Genomic DNA, 12,940 nt, shown 5'->3' on the forward strand with positions numbered 1-12,940 from the left:
TGTGTCACAGAGATGAATCTGCAAAATGTGCGGTTCCAGAATCCCAGAACACAAGCAAAAGACCTTATGAAGACGCTGAGGTTGGAGATTCTATAATCCCAGTGAAACAATTCCTATAGGTATTACTATGAAAGTAACATAATAAGCCAAAATGCAAAGAAAATGTTCTCAGAAGCAAAACATAATTTTTGGAGACATTTACTGTGGTCCAATAAAAATTAATCTGACGGTTTTGCCCATAAAATTGTTTTGCAGAAGAAAATGCCCAATCTAATGGGTGGCAGTATGTTGGTGTTCTGTTTCAGGAGAGACCAGTGCATTTCCCCAAATGGATGACATCATGAGGGAAGCGCATTGTGTGAAAACGTTGAAGTAACATCTCAAAGCATCAGCCAGGAAGTTAAAGCTTGAGCACAAATGAGTACTCCATATGAACAATGACCATTAATAATAGATGAGTTACAAAGTGTCTTAAAGACACTGAAGTCAGTGTTTTGGAGTCGCCATCTTTATATTAAAATATATAAATTTTTTGAAGGTCCACAATATTTCATTATTGTTGGATGTCCTCAAAACTGTATCATTGCCACTCCCCATGTACTAAATGCGGTGCATTAGGGGGCCACACTAGAGAGGGCGCCAAAAGCAAGGGCGGAAAAATTATGTCTAGTCACCATTTTGTGTATTTAACAGCTATTTGGGCATGTTTAAATGTTAATAACAGATTAATGTCTGTGATGACAAGTCTCATCACTTCCCCTTCTGTCGCCCCCTCCCTACCCCGTCCTGCGCGCGCACACCAGCCGTTCAGGTGTTGTGTGAAATTCAGTTCCCCTGTGAAAATCTGTTCCCCCTGTGTCGGGAGCGCGCTTTGCATCCCTTTTCACGGCGCTTCTAAAAATAAAAATAAAAATAAATAAACGTGGTCTTTCAGGCAGCTGGAATATTCATTCCGTCCTGTCCTCCCACCATAACTTTGGGAAATAAAGAGCAACTGTTTCTAAATTCTCAAAAAATATGTGTGATAGCATGTAGTATACTAGAAATTTCCTTAATCCAGTAATCCGTCATATTTTACATTACAACGGGATTTAAAGTCTACACTCTTATCTTTTCAGGAAGTCTTCATTTTTGTGCCCTGCTATCAGCCAGTTTCCATCCTCTTTTTTCAGCAATGAAAAATCATAAATACACACTACGTGTTGGAATACTGTGTTTGGTGGCTTACTTTTATTTGTCACACTAAACGTGACAAAAGTTGGAAAAATACCGATTATCTTGGCGTTTAAAATAACACAACACAGGGTAAGAAAAACTCGTTTATTTATTTTTATTTAACAATTTTGTAAACAACAGCTGCCGATTAAACTGAATGTTACAACCTTGACATAATTATATGAGTTGTTTTACCGACAAATCAATTAGTAGCGCCGCGAAAAGGGCTGCAAAGCGCGCTCCCGACACATTGGAAACAGATTATGTCGGGGGGGGGGGGGGGGGGGGGGGGGGACTGAATTTCACACAACACCGGTGCGCGCCCCCTCGAGAACGCGCTGGAACGCGATCGTTTTCATTCAAGTTGTGCGGTCATTGGGAGCTAAAGATGGAGAAAGATATGTCAGAGGGATGAAAAAAAGCTTTTCAAAGTGGTTGAAAGAAAGTAGGTAAGTTTAGCCAAGAGGAGCATCAAGGGAATGCTTGTAAATATTCAGTTTATGTCTAGTGATCAGTATATAATAGACCATGACTATTAAAATACCCTGTATGTGATTATTTTTGTTGTTCAGCGAGTCATTTAACTAGATGATAAATCATAAAACATACATTTTTGAACTTGGGTGAACTTAGGATATAACACTACAATGCTGTTGTGATGTATCTAATTCTGATCAGATGAAGTGTCAAATCAGTGACTGATGTCCAACAACTATATAATGTAAAATGAAGATGTTATGCTGTTCATGTGTTTGACTGCTGTAATTTTAACACATCCTCAACACAAAAGTCATGTAATTCAGCTGTGAGGATGGAGAGAGAGAGAGAGAGAGAGAGAGAGAGAGAGAGAGAGAGGGAGAGAGAGAACAAACTGAAACAGACAGCAGAAGACAACAGGTTGGTCTAATATTGGAAGTGTAGGAACAGCTACTTAATACCAAATTATGTATTTTTAATTATTATTTATATTGAAAAAGAAATGGGGGACTCACTGAGCCAGTACATTGTTGAAAATGACCCACAGAAATGATTTGATGGGCCATATCCAAATTCAGATAAGAGTAGACAGTGTTTTTCCTAAGCCTGCTGTTTTTGTTTACTGTCCAATGGAGAGAAAGTTGAATGGAATTGGTTACTCTACTCCAAAAGTACTAACAGAGTCTTTTCTTTTGCATGTAAGCTTTTGGGGAGGCTAGAGTTGTCGACACACACCTTGTGGTGGGGTGTAATAACTGGCAGTGTGAGAAAAGCCTCACAAATATACTGACAAGGGTACTGGATAGCCTGGGGTTGGAGTTGGCTAATTGTAGGGGTCAAAGTTATGACAATGGCTCCAATATGAGGAGAGTATAAACAAAGGTATTCAAGCTTTGATACAACAGAGATGTCCAGAGGCTCTGTTTATCCCCCGCTGTAGCCACAGCCTGAAACTTTTGTTATGTGATGTAGCCTCATCCAACAGAGAATGTCTGACCTTCTTTGGCACCCTTCAGAGATTGTATACCATATTTTCATTGTCTGTGAAGAGGTATGATATTCTCACTGAATTTGTTGACATCACACTGAGGCCTCTGAGTGACATCAGGGGGGAAGCAAAGCTAGAGTCTGTCACAGCTGTATGTTTCCAGTTGGGGGGATTCTAGATGTGCTAGAAAAGCTTGAAGAAGTGGCAGGAGACAGCAAAGAATTTTCAGAGGCAAAGTCACTATCTGAGAAGATTGTCTGTATGGGGTTCCTTGTGTGTCTCTTAGTTTGGTATGACTTACTTTTGGAGATCAACTTTGCAAGCAAGACACTACAAGCAGCAGATCTCTCAATGGACACAGCCATTAGATTAATCGATGCTACTCAGAATTCAAAGAGAGACCTTTTAAGAAGTTAAATATTTTCCAAGATGACATATCCTGCACTGGTCATCATGAAAAGGAACCTGAAAGGCACTTTAGGTGCATGGTTTTCAATGTCGTTGTCGACACAATCCTGCAAGAGCTCTCTGACAGGTTTTCCAGTCTTCAGTTTATGTCTGAAAAATGTAAATTCATCACTCGAGCTTGAGGAATCTGTTACCACATATGCCCTGACTACCTGTGATGTTTCCAGAGATATTATTAAAGAAATATACCCAAAAAAGCTGTATACTTACAGGGCTCTTGAGAACGTAAACTGTCTCATACAGTTTTATCTTAATTTTGTTTTCTCAAATTTAACAGTAGCCCTTGATCTTGCATCTGATCGTTGTATCTGTGGAGAGATCCTTTGATAAGCGGAAGCTTATCAAAACATACCTTTGTTTGACCGTTTGACCCAGTTAGCAGTGATCTCTCTATCGAAAACACTGTGGCACGGTCTATTTCATTCGATGCCATACTTGACAAATGGGCAAGTGCAAAGGCACAACATGTAATGATAGTGTTAAAATTGTTACGTAAAGTCCAAACTGTTCTTTACTCCAATATGTTATCACATTATTATACTTTTTTTTTTGACTGAGCTGATCACATTCTGTAATATGTTACATAAAAGTCTGGAATAATATTCTTGTATTTGTAAGTCAATGAAAGAATAAGATTTATACACGGAAACAATAAAAAGAAACGTGGCTAGTGATTGTGTGTGTGTTTTGGGCAGAGGGCTGTAATGTGTGCATAATAGGTTGTTGCACCCCCTGTATTTTAGTCTTAAGTATGAAGTGACGTTATTATCCATCCATCCAATCATTTTCCTACACGCTTTATCCCTATTGGGTTTGCAAGTTTTGTTATTATTCTTTAACAAATGTATAGTGTATTTTTCTTTTTGGTTTTATCTTTTTGCTGCTGATACATAAAAAAATCTCTGCACAGTGGAACAAGCAAAGGATTCTATTGTATTTTATTCTGTTCCTTTGCCTTAATAGGAGACTAAACATTTAAAACTAACACAAAAAAGGAGTTAAATATTACATTTTGATAATAAAAAGACAAGTATGTTGTTTGTGTGGGAAGCAGAGTACTGTTTAATCATATTTAACATACTACAGGTTTCTTTGTTTGTTTTTTATCATACTTAAATATTTTAAAAACTCAAACTAATTTCAGACAAGGATAACTCAAGTAAATACATCTAGGATTCTTGGAACAATTACTTTCAAGAAGAAAAATTAGTATGTGAAAAAAATAATTGCCCCCTTGTTAAATATTGTTTTCTTTTTTTCTTCGACTTGGGTTGGAATTTTTTCCTGTTGTAACTTGGAAGTGAACTCTTGTCGAAATAGTCAGATGAAAGGCGCTGTCGTAAAGTTTGGCCCTTTCCGCTTGTCGTTCCATTAACCGTACGTGGCAGTCAGAGAGCGGAACACGGCTGTAGAGAGTGGTGCGCCTCTTCTATTCCGAGTGTGCACTCCCAGGAACACACCATCGTTTACAGGTTATTCTGTAAAAAAAGACACTGTTTATAGCTTCGGTGTTGTCAGACCACTGAAGTAATGTTTACTGCATCGGAGCTGGTTGTTTTGCTGGCAGTCCTCACTGCTACCGCGTCCGGCTACTTTGTTAGCATAGACGCTCATGCTGAGGAGTGCTTCTACGAGCGGGTCAACTCCGGCACGAAGATGGGCCTCATGTTCGAGGTGGCCGAGGGAGGCTTCCTGGATATCGATGTAGAGGTAATATGCTTCATCAAATGCGACCAACCAACACAGTCATGTCATGTTAGGTTATGTTATGTGTATTAGTTAGTGCTTTGACTGCTCAAACTACAAACTGGCTAGGCAGGCCCTACGCTAAGGTTAGCTGCTAGCGATTAGCCGTCTCGCAATGAAACGTCACCTGAAGCGAAGTAGCTATGATCCGGATTTTCTGGTATTTTAGAAATTTTCAGGTTATTAACATTCATCTCGTAATATACCATAAAGCCACAATGATGTTTTTACCACGGCATTTGAAGTGTGATGTGTTGATAAATTGAGTGCAGCATTAGCGTCTGGCTGAGCTACTAAGTATGCCTCTCAGTGTTATTTCGGAACATGCATCGTTAACGTGGGGTCCATGACTGTTTCGAAGCTGTTCTGCAGATCTGCTTGCAGCTAAAGTAGCTAGCTGTACTCGTTCTTGCTCCACTTGGCGGCTGCCATATGTATTCTCTACTAGGCAACGTCTCCATGATTAGGTACAAATAACTGTTGCCAGATCTCGCGAGGGATAAGTCTAGAAAAGCTACCAGGAAACGACCCACCCACCACCATTCCTGAAAAACATATTGTTTAGTTGTTGTTCCAATAATAACTACCCCAAAATTAATCTCGCTTTTATGACTAGGCTGCAACTAACGATTACTTTAATAATTGATAATTCTGTCGATTATTTTCACAATTAATCAATGAATCGAACAAAAAAAGTTCTATTTCCACTTCAAATGTTCTATTTAGGTAGTAGATCGTTACTTTAAGCCTAAGATTTTTAAATGATGTCACCATTTCAGGAAATAGCTGAAACACTTTTCCCATGATGCTTGCTTCAGAGGTAGCCCCGGTTGTGCAAAAGTTGTCCAGTTAGGGACTTACAAAAATTTGATGGCCTGTATAAAAGGCATAAAAGACTGGAAATTTGGTTAGATTTTTGTCAGTTAATCAATTTACTATACACTGTAATGACTTAAATGGTTGAGTTTATTGAATCATTTCTTAAACAAGATTATGTCGACCTTCAGTTAATATTAAATTGGAGTCGTTTTTGATATCTAGACAATCCAGTGCGCCTGTACTTAATAGCATCACAGATGTCCCCAGGTGTTCCCACCTGGGGACACAGTACCTGTGTGTGTGTGTGCATGTGTGTGTGTTAATGCTGGTCAGTATGGACCAAAAACAGTATCTCAATATTTTTTGGCTGAATGCTGACATACTGTATTTATCTCGATAGGTTTTTCTTTTCTTAAAGTAATTATAAAAAGTCATGTCTGAATCAAAGCTTTATCCCAAATGTCTCAGGCACATTTTTTTTTGACAAACAGCTGTAAATGGATACTGCTGAAACTGACAACACGCAAAAGTATTGATCGGTCTGCAGTTACTTTTTTTAGCGAGTAGTAAGTGCTGCCGCAGACACTGCCCCTCCCACCTTCCATGCACTGAAGGCAGCGCCTGGTTGTGCTGCTGCCTGCAGCCCGCCTGCTGAAGGCACAATGAGGAGGATACCCGTTACTCAGTCAGTACATTAACAAGCTATATAGTACACTATGGTTAAATAACATGAACTTTGAGCTCCTTGTGTAAAAGCTGTTGCTTTTCCTGTAGAACCACCTTTGCCATCAAGCACCTCTTTATCCACACAACAATAGTTCGGACCGTGGCCACCAAATGACTCATTGGATTTGGGGAGTACAGACTTTGTGCTGCTAGATTAAGTGTGTGGGCAAAGGAGCAAAGTTTCACAAATTGCAGCCGCTTGATGGCCACATCCATATTGACAGCGTTATCTACAGTGACTGCTACAATTTTGTCAGAAATGCCAAATTCTGAAAGAACATCTTTGGTTTCTTCTGCCACAACACAACCAGTCTGGACTCTGTACACCACATTTGTTTTAAGCCCTGTTTGCTGCATTTTGCCCTCCGCTATATAGTGTGCTGTGATGGTAAGAAAATGGTCCTGCGGGGTCTTCAGCAGGATTTTTTTGCAGCGTAACGGTCAATGGCTGGTGGCACGGGTGTGCACGTGTTTGTCAGGAGGCTGGTGCGCGTGCTGGTGTGTCGGTGCACTACTTTTTTAGATGCATGGCATCCAGAGGAGGGCCCTGGCCCTCATTCTAATGTGGAGCCAGACCACAGTACTAGGAGAAAAACAATCATGGAGGAGGAAATGTGAAGCGGTCCAAACAGAGTCCATGTGGGATTATTTTACACCGTTTAATGACAAGGATGCATAATGCACCCAGTTCTGTTTTTAAATATAAACACTTAACAAGCTCTTTAAGTTATGACCTAATTTGCACCTAGTGTTGTATGTTTTCACGCAAAATTGTAAAATGATAGAAAAAGACATGATGCCAAAAGCACTGCTGGTGAGGGCGTTGAGTATTTTAAGTGTTTCACACATTTTATTCTATTCTTCTTATTTGTTTCTGGTCAGTAAACTAATAGGTTCCTGTTTTGTAATATTTTATAAATATGTTTAATAATGTGTGAGAAAACTACAATTTGGTTACAGGTGGCACAATAAATTGTTAGAATATAATGATGCAACTCTTTAAATTCTGCAAATTATAAAAAAGAGCACCTCCTGTTTTGGAAAGACCCTCTTGATACAAGAGAAAACTCTTTTTTTTTTTGAGAAAATGGCCGCTTATTGATGATCGTAAGTTTTTTTTTTTAGACTTTTGTAGACTTTATATTTAATAATGAATCGTTAACCTGTATCCCTACGTCTAATGGTTCTGCAGTACTGCCTGCATATGTCAAAACGTTTGTATGCTGATCATGCCCAGTGCCTGGTGTGTATTGTTTTATTTGAAGATGACTATAAGGTCTTTTGTGCGTATTTTATTTATTTTTAAATTTTTTTGTTTTGTAAAGAGGAAAAAAAAACTGACTAGTCCCCTTTAAACGGAAAATAAACACCATTGGTATGTTTTTTTTACCCGGACGTTTTTCTCTTTTTAGATAACAGGACCTGATGGTAAGCAGATTTACAAAGGGGACAGAGAGTCCAGTGGAAAATATTCCGTGGCTGCACACATGGATGGGACCTACAAGTTCTGCTTCAGCAACAAGATGTCCACCATGACACCCAAGATCGTCATGTTCACTATCGACATCGGAGAGGCACCTAAAGGCCAAGACATGGAGACAGAAGGTACTGGTACTGGCAATGTTTGATTGAAGAGCGTTGCTGTAACTTTTTATTTGATAGATTCTGCTTTTTTGTCTTGCTTTTAAAATGAGTTTTGTTTTGACTTTATTTTGGGAACATTTCCTTTCTCTGTAGGTGGTGACAGCTGGGATGGTAGGGGAATAAAACGACTGTTAAAATTGCAATATGTTGAGTTTTGGATGCACTGTGAAGTTTTCAATAACCAGTGTTGTTTTTGTAGTAGTATAAACTAATATTACATTTTTGCTGCGAAAGAGGCAGGTTTTAGTGTTTGTTTTAATGGTTTGACTGCTTGCACTCAATTTTAGAGAAGTACAGCGCTATGCAAATGTATTTGGTCCTTTTACACATTTCTACAGGTTTAGCATGTTTGTCTTTCTTAAATGTTTAAGATTATCAAACACATTTTGATATTGGACAGAAATTAACTGATTAAATACAAAATGTTGTTTTGGAGGGATCCCTAAACCAACCTGGCCCTGTGTGAAAATCTCTCTAATCACTAGTTTTCTCACCTTTGCGAAAGGTCCTTTGCAAGGTTACGGAGGGATTCTGGCCCACTCTTCCTTGCAGAATTGTGTTAATTCAGCTAGGACTGCAACTAATGATTATTTTAATAATCGATGAATCGGATGATTTATTTATTTATTTTTTTAAATGTTAATTTTTTTCCAAAATTGAACATTTGGAATAAAAGAGCAAATAAGCGCACAAAACACAAGTTGCTATTTAGGTGTTCTGTTACAATAATATTAGGTAATTCATAATTTTGCTTCAAATAATTTTGCTTTAAATAAAGAAGTGTTGACTATATTCTTAGTCTATCATTTAATAGACAATGTCTGTATGAACAGTGATTTAACACAACAAAGGGGAAGCTGTAAAGCTGGGGTGTAAATGCAGTTTGGTTGAACCTCACCCTTGAACTAATGCATCTAGGGAAATAATTGGGCATACCAATGCAACCAGTGCAAAAACACCACTTCAGACAAATAAACCACCAGCCCGTTTCAGACTGTTTCAGCACAAGCTCCCCTTTATGTAAAAACTACATGCTACATTTGTCCTTCTACATATTTTTCTGCCATATTTTTCTTCCAAATACTTTTTATTTCTTCTGATGGTTTTACATTATTGAGGGTGTCCTTTAGGGATGCTTATGTCTTGTTTTTAGGAATGAGTGTCTCACCAAAATTTCACTATGGTTACATAACAACAATAAAGACTCTTGATTCTTGAAAAGTTAGTTCAGAGACCTGCTCTTCTCTCCCATACAGTACCTTCACTCAGGTTTTTTTCCGGATGAAGTACAAATCCTCTGCGGTTGTTTTATGGAAATTCAACATCTCTGCTAAAGTCAGAGTTTCTCCTTTGAACTCCACTCACAGGGCCGAGCCAAGCGCTGTTTGCGTTTCCTCACATTGAAAATGAACAAATGCTAGATATAGTAACGACTTACCCTGCTGTTTAGCTCTCTTCACTCTCATCAGTGACTCCATGTTATTTTAGGTCCTGTGCTACTGTGGTGCTATTGTCATTTGTAGAATTTACTACAAAAAGCAGTATTTGGAAAATGCCGCCTCCACTCCGGCTCGCTGTGTTTACGTCGCTCTGCAGCCAGTCAGCTAGCATTCTTCTTCTTCTTGAGTTTCTTGGCGGTTAGCAAACATCTTTTCAGTGTGGATTACCACCACCAACTGGTGAGTGTGCGTCAGCTAGCATTGACTACCGTCTGCATGAGGTAAACGGCTCCAACATGGAGTGTAACGCGTTAATTGCGCAACACAACGAATCGATAACGAAATTCGATGCCAAGGTTTTTGTCGATTGGATTCTTGTCCTGCTGCATAAATACAGTGTTTTAACACCTGTATACCAGTTTCCTTTTCAAAGGAAAATTCATGGTACTGTCAATTAAAGCAGGTGATTCGGTTCTTCACGTAGCAAAACGGCCTCAGACAATAATACTACCGTTATTGTTGGTTTAATGTTGTTGTTCTGAAATGCTCGTTTAACACCAGATACAAAAGGACATACACCTTCTATAAAGTTCTACTATTGTCCTGTCAGTCCACAGAATACTTTCCAGACGGTCTTGAGGTTCATCAAGCAGGGAGTGGAATAGGGGCCCTTGTGTTCTTTTGTTCAGCCTTTTTTTCTTCCTTGAAAATTCTTGCATGGAGGCCATTTTTGGCCTCTCTTATTGGTGAATCATAAACACTGACCTCAACTGTGGCAAGTGAGACCTGCGGTGCTTGCTTGATTCAACAGGTTGGATGTTAATCAAGCCTAGATGTGGCTCGTGAAATTAAACTCATCTTTCCACAAAATATTATTAATCAGTTACTTCATGATTTAACAAGGAGGCGTAATTACTTTTTGTATAAGGCCAGTTTGGTACTTTTTTTATTTATTTATTTTTTACCCTGGATGAATAAATCATTTGAAAATTGCATTTTGTATTTTCTTTTTAAAATGCGTTTGATCTGAATCATTTAAGTGTGACAGCAGAGCTAAAACAGGAAATGTGTAAGGGGCCAAATACTGTTCCACAGAGCTGTAAATGGAAAGGAATCATCTGCCACTCAGGTCACAGATGTAAGAGGGTTTTGCATGTACTGCATAAACCTGATGCATGTCTTCTGTGCAGGACGGTTGTCTTGATTGATCATTGATGATCATATATTCACTGATTGTTTCAGCTCACCAAAACAAGCTGGAGGAGATGATCAACGAGCTAGCTGTAGCTATGACTGCGGTGAAACATGAGCAGGAATACATGGAGGTTCGCGAGAGGATACACAGAGCAAGTAAGAACGCAAATGGAGAACAATGTGATTTTGTAAATGGAGTAAACGGTATCCTTGACAACCTGGCTCTTGTTCTTTTTCCTCTAGTTAACGACAACACAAACAGCAGAGTGGTCTTGTGGTCCTTCTTCGAAGCTCTGGTTCTGGTGGCCATGACGCTTGGACAGATTTACTACTTGAAAAGATTTTTTGAAGTGCGACGAGTGGTGTAGTTGTGTTAATCCATCCCTGTGTCCTCCACTGTTTTCTCCAACACCAAGACAGTTATTTACACTCAGAAAGACAAGACTGGCAGTTTTGAGAAAAGCCAACACCTGATTTGATCTCAGATGTTTTTGTTTTTTCATTTATTCTGTTGCCTGTTTACTTCCCTCTTTAATTGTATGATTGGAAATGAATGGCCAAAAGAGTTAGATGTCAAATTCATTAGTTTTTCCTTCTTTTTTGGGCTTAACAAGTTTTTGAGTTTATTATAGTTCAGCACCAGTTACTAGTCCTAGTACATTTTGGTTGTGCAAGTCACTGAGGTTTCTGTAACTGCAACACAAGAAATACTCAAAAATGCATATAAATGGAAGGGCATGTATGGAGTCATATTTAAATGGGCTAAAAGGAAATTGGAACCCATTATCCAAGAGACAGGTGGCTATTTCTAGTGTCAAATTTCCCTGTGTTCTTGAGCTCTGCAGCCACTAATTGCACTCCTTGGGTGAGTCTGAAGGATTCCTGTTGTAGCTGGTCTTTATGAAACATTAGACAACCTCTACCACTGTCATTGGATTAAAAGTGAAACCGACCGGGGGGGGGGGGGCTTCAGTGGATATTGTTTTCATGGAGATGGTCTGTTCCTACTCCCTGTTAAGAAAATCTGACCAGATGACTTGACCACATACATAGTTCATTTTTACTCAATTTAAAACTTGACTGCAGGACCTGAGGGTCAGATTTTAACTGAGCTGTTGGAGCTCCAAAACAAAGTGTGATTGAATACTGAAATCTATGTTACATGTTGATTTGGGTTGGGGGGAGGAGGAGTTTGTACACTTGATATATTTTTGTTGTGCTTAGTTCTACAGTTATCAGGGTTTTTGGTTTCACAATGATACTGTTTTAAAATATTTTCCATATTTTATTTCTGGAGCCTGTTGAGTAACATGCAGCTGTCAGGAGGATGCCACTGTGTAAAAGCTACATATGCGGCAGTCACTGAGTGTTGCATGTAACAAAATATGCTTCAGTTTTGTATTAAAAATCTTTGGCGAGCAGACACTGTATCCAGAGCAGGCAGCCAGCCTGCTCTGGATACAGTGACTCCTTTTTTGTGATTGCATCAAAATCAGCTTCATGGGTCTGTAAAAATGTAGGATGGCTCTCTGTGAAATAATGCCCCAGGTTTCATAATAAAGCCAATATTCTGTATGGTTGTTTTCTTTTTAAACATTTAGCTGTTAATCATTTCCAAGAAGAAAGGAAATTGCTTGAGTGTCACAAAATTTGATACAGTGTGTGTGCACAGTTACTGGTGCTCCTTTATATAAATTTAAAAACGACGAGCGTTACAATACTCGCATTCAAAGCTGTAGATAGTTGGATTCATATTGATTCCACTCGGATCAGTTTCCCAGTCCCTGCTGCTGAAAAACCCACAGCATGATGCTGCCACCACCATGTTTCACTGTGGGGATGGTGTTCTAGGGCTGATGGGATGTTTTTGGTTTGCTCCCAACAGTGTTTTCCTGGGTTTGTTCAACGAAGGAGAAACTGGCAAAGTGCTCCACTAACCAGCCACCCCATCTCAAGGCTGTGGAATGTTGTCACAAGGTCCTTTTACCCGGCATTGGAGATCTATTGAGAGAGGGCCGCAACAGTTTTATCTCTCAGTAAAAGGGTTCTGGCTGAAGGCAGCACTTGGACTTATGCAGTTCACAGCAAAAGGGGAGGATGTTTACTCAAAATCTCCACACATTGGAATACATAAGACAAAACATACAGTTAGGCCCAGAGGTATTTGGACAGTGACACAAGTTTTGTTACTTTAGCTGTTTATAAAAACACATTCAGGATGCAA

General features: G+C 39.1%; 1 protein-coding gene across 2 annotated transcripts; it reads left to right on the plus strand.

Annotated features, from left to right (window-relative positions):
• The first annotated feature begins 4,513 nt into the window (after nt 1–4,513).
• On the plus strand, nt 4,514–12,291 carry tmed2 (transmembrane p24 trafficking protein 2). Of its 2 annotated transcripts, XM_036140656.1 has the most exons (5): nt 4,514–4,858; nt 7,852–8,044; nt 8,177–8,194; nt 10,765–10,872; nt 10,960–12,291. In XM_036140656.1, exons 1-5 carry the CDS (start codon nt 4,679–4,681, stop codon nt 11,082–11,084), a joined length of 624 nt encoding a protein of 207 aa, XP_035996549.1. In that variant the 5' UTR covers nt 4,514–4,678; the 3' UTR covers nt 11,085–12,291. The 2 variants fall into 2 exon arrangements, with proteins under 2 accessions (XP_035996549.1, XP_035996550.1); XM_036140657.1 differs by lacking the exon at nt 8,177–8,194 and having other exon boundaries at nt 4,517–4,858.
• Nucleotides 12,292–12,940: the final 649 nt, after the last annotated feature.

The sequence above is a fragment of the Fundulus heteroclitus genome, chromosome 8, assembly GCF_011125445.2.
Source record: "Fundulus heteroclitus isolate FHET01 chromosome 8, MU-UCD_Fhet_4.1, whole genome shotgun sequence".
Classification (NCBI taxonomy): Eukaryota; Metazoa; Chordata; class Actinopteri; order Cyprinodontiformes; family Fundulidae; genus Fundulus; species Fundulus heteroclitus.

What these genes read in the sequence shown, in the direction of transcription:
- tmed2 (XM_036140656.1), top strand. Translation starts at nt 4,679, where the DNA reads ATGTTTACTGCATCGGAGCTGGTTGTTTTGCTGGCAGTCCTCACTGCT. An exon ending in TCCTGGATATCGATGTAGAG is followed by an intron (nt 4,859 to 7,851) that starts GTAATATGCTTC and finishes TTCTCTTTTTAG; the next exon opens with ATAACAGGACCTGATGGTAA. An exon ending in CGAGAGGATACACAGAGCAA is followed by an intron (nt 10,873 to 10,959) that starts GTAAGAACGCAA and finishes TTTTTCCTCTAG; the next exon opens with TTAACGACAACACAAACAGC.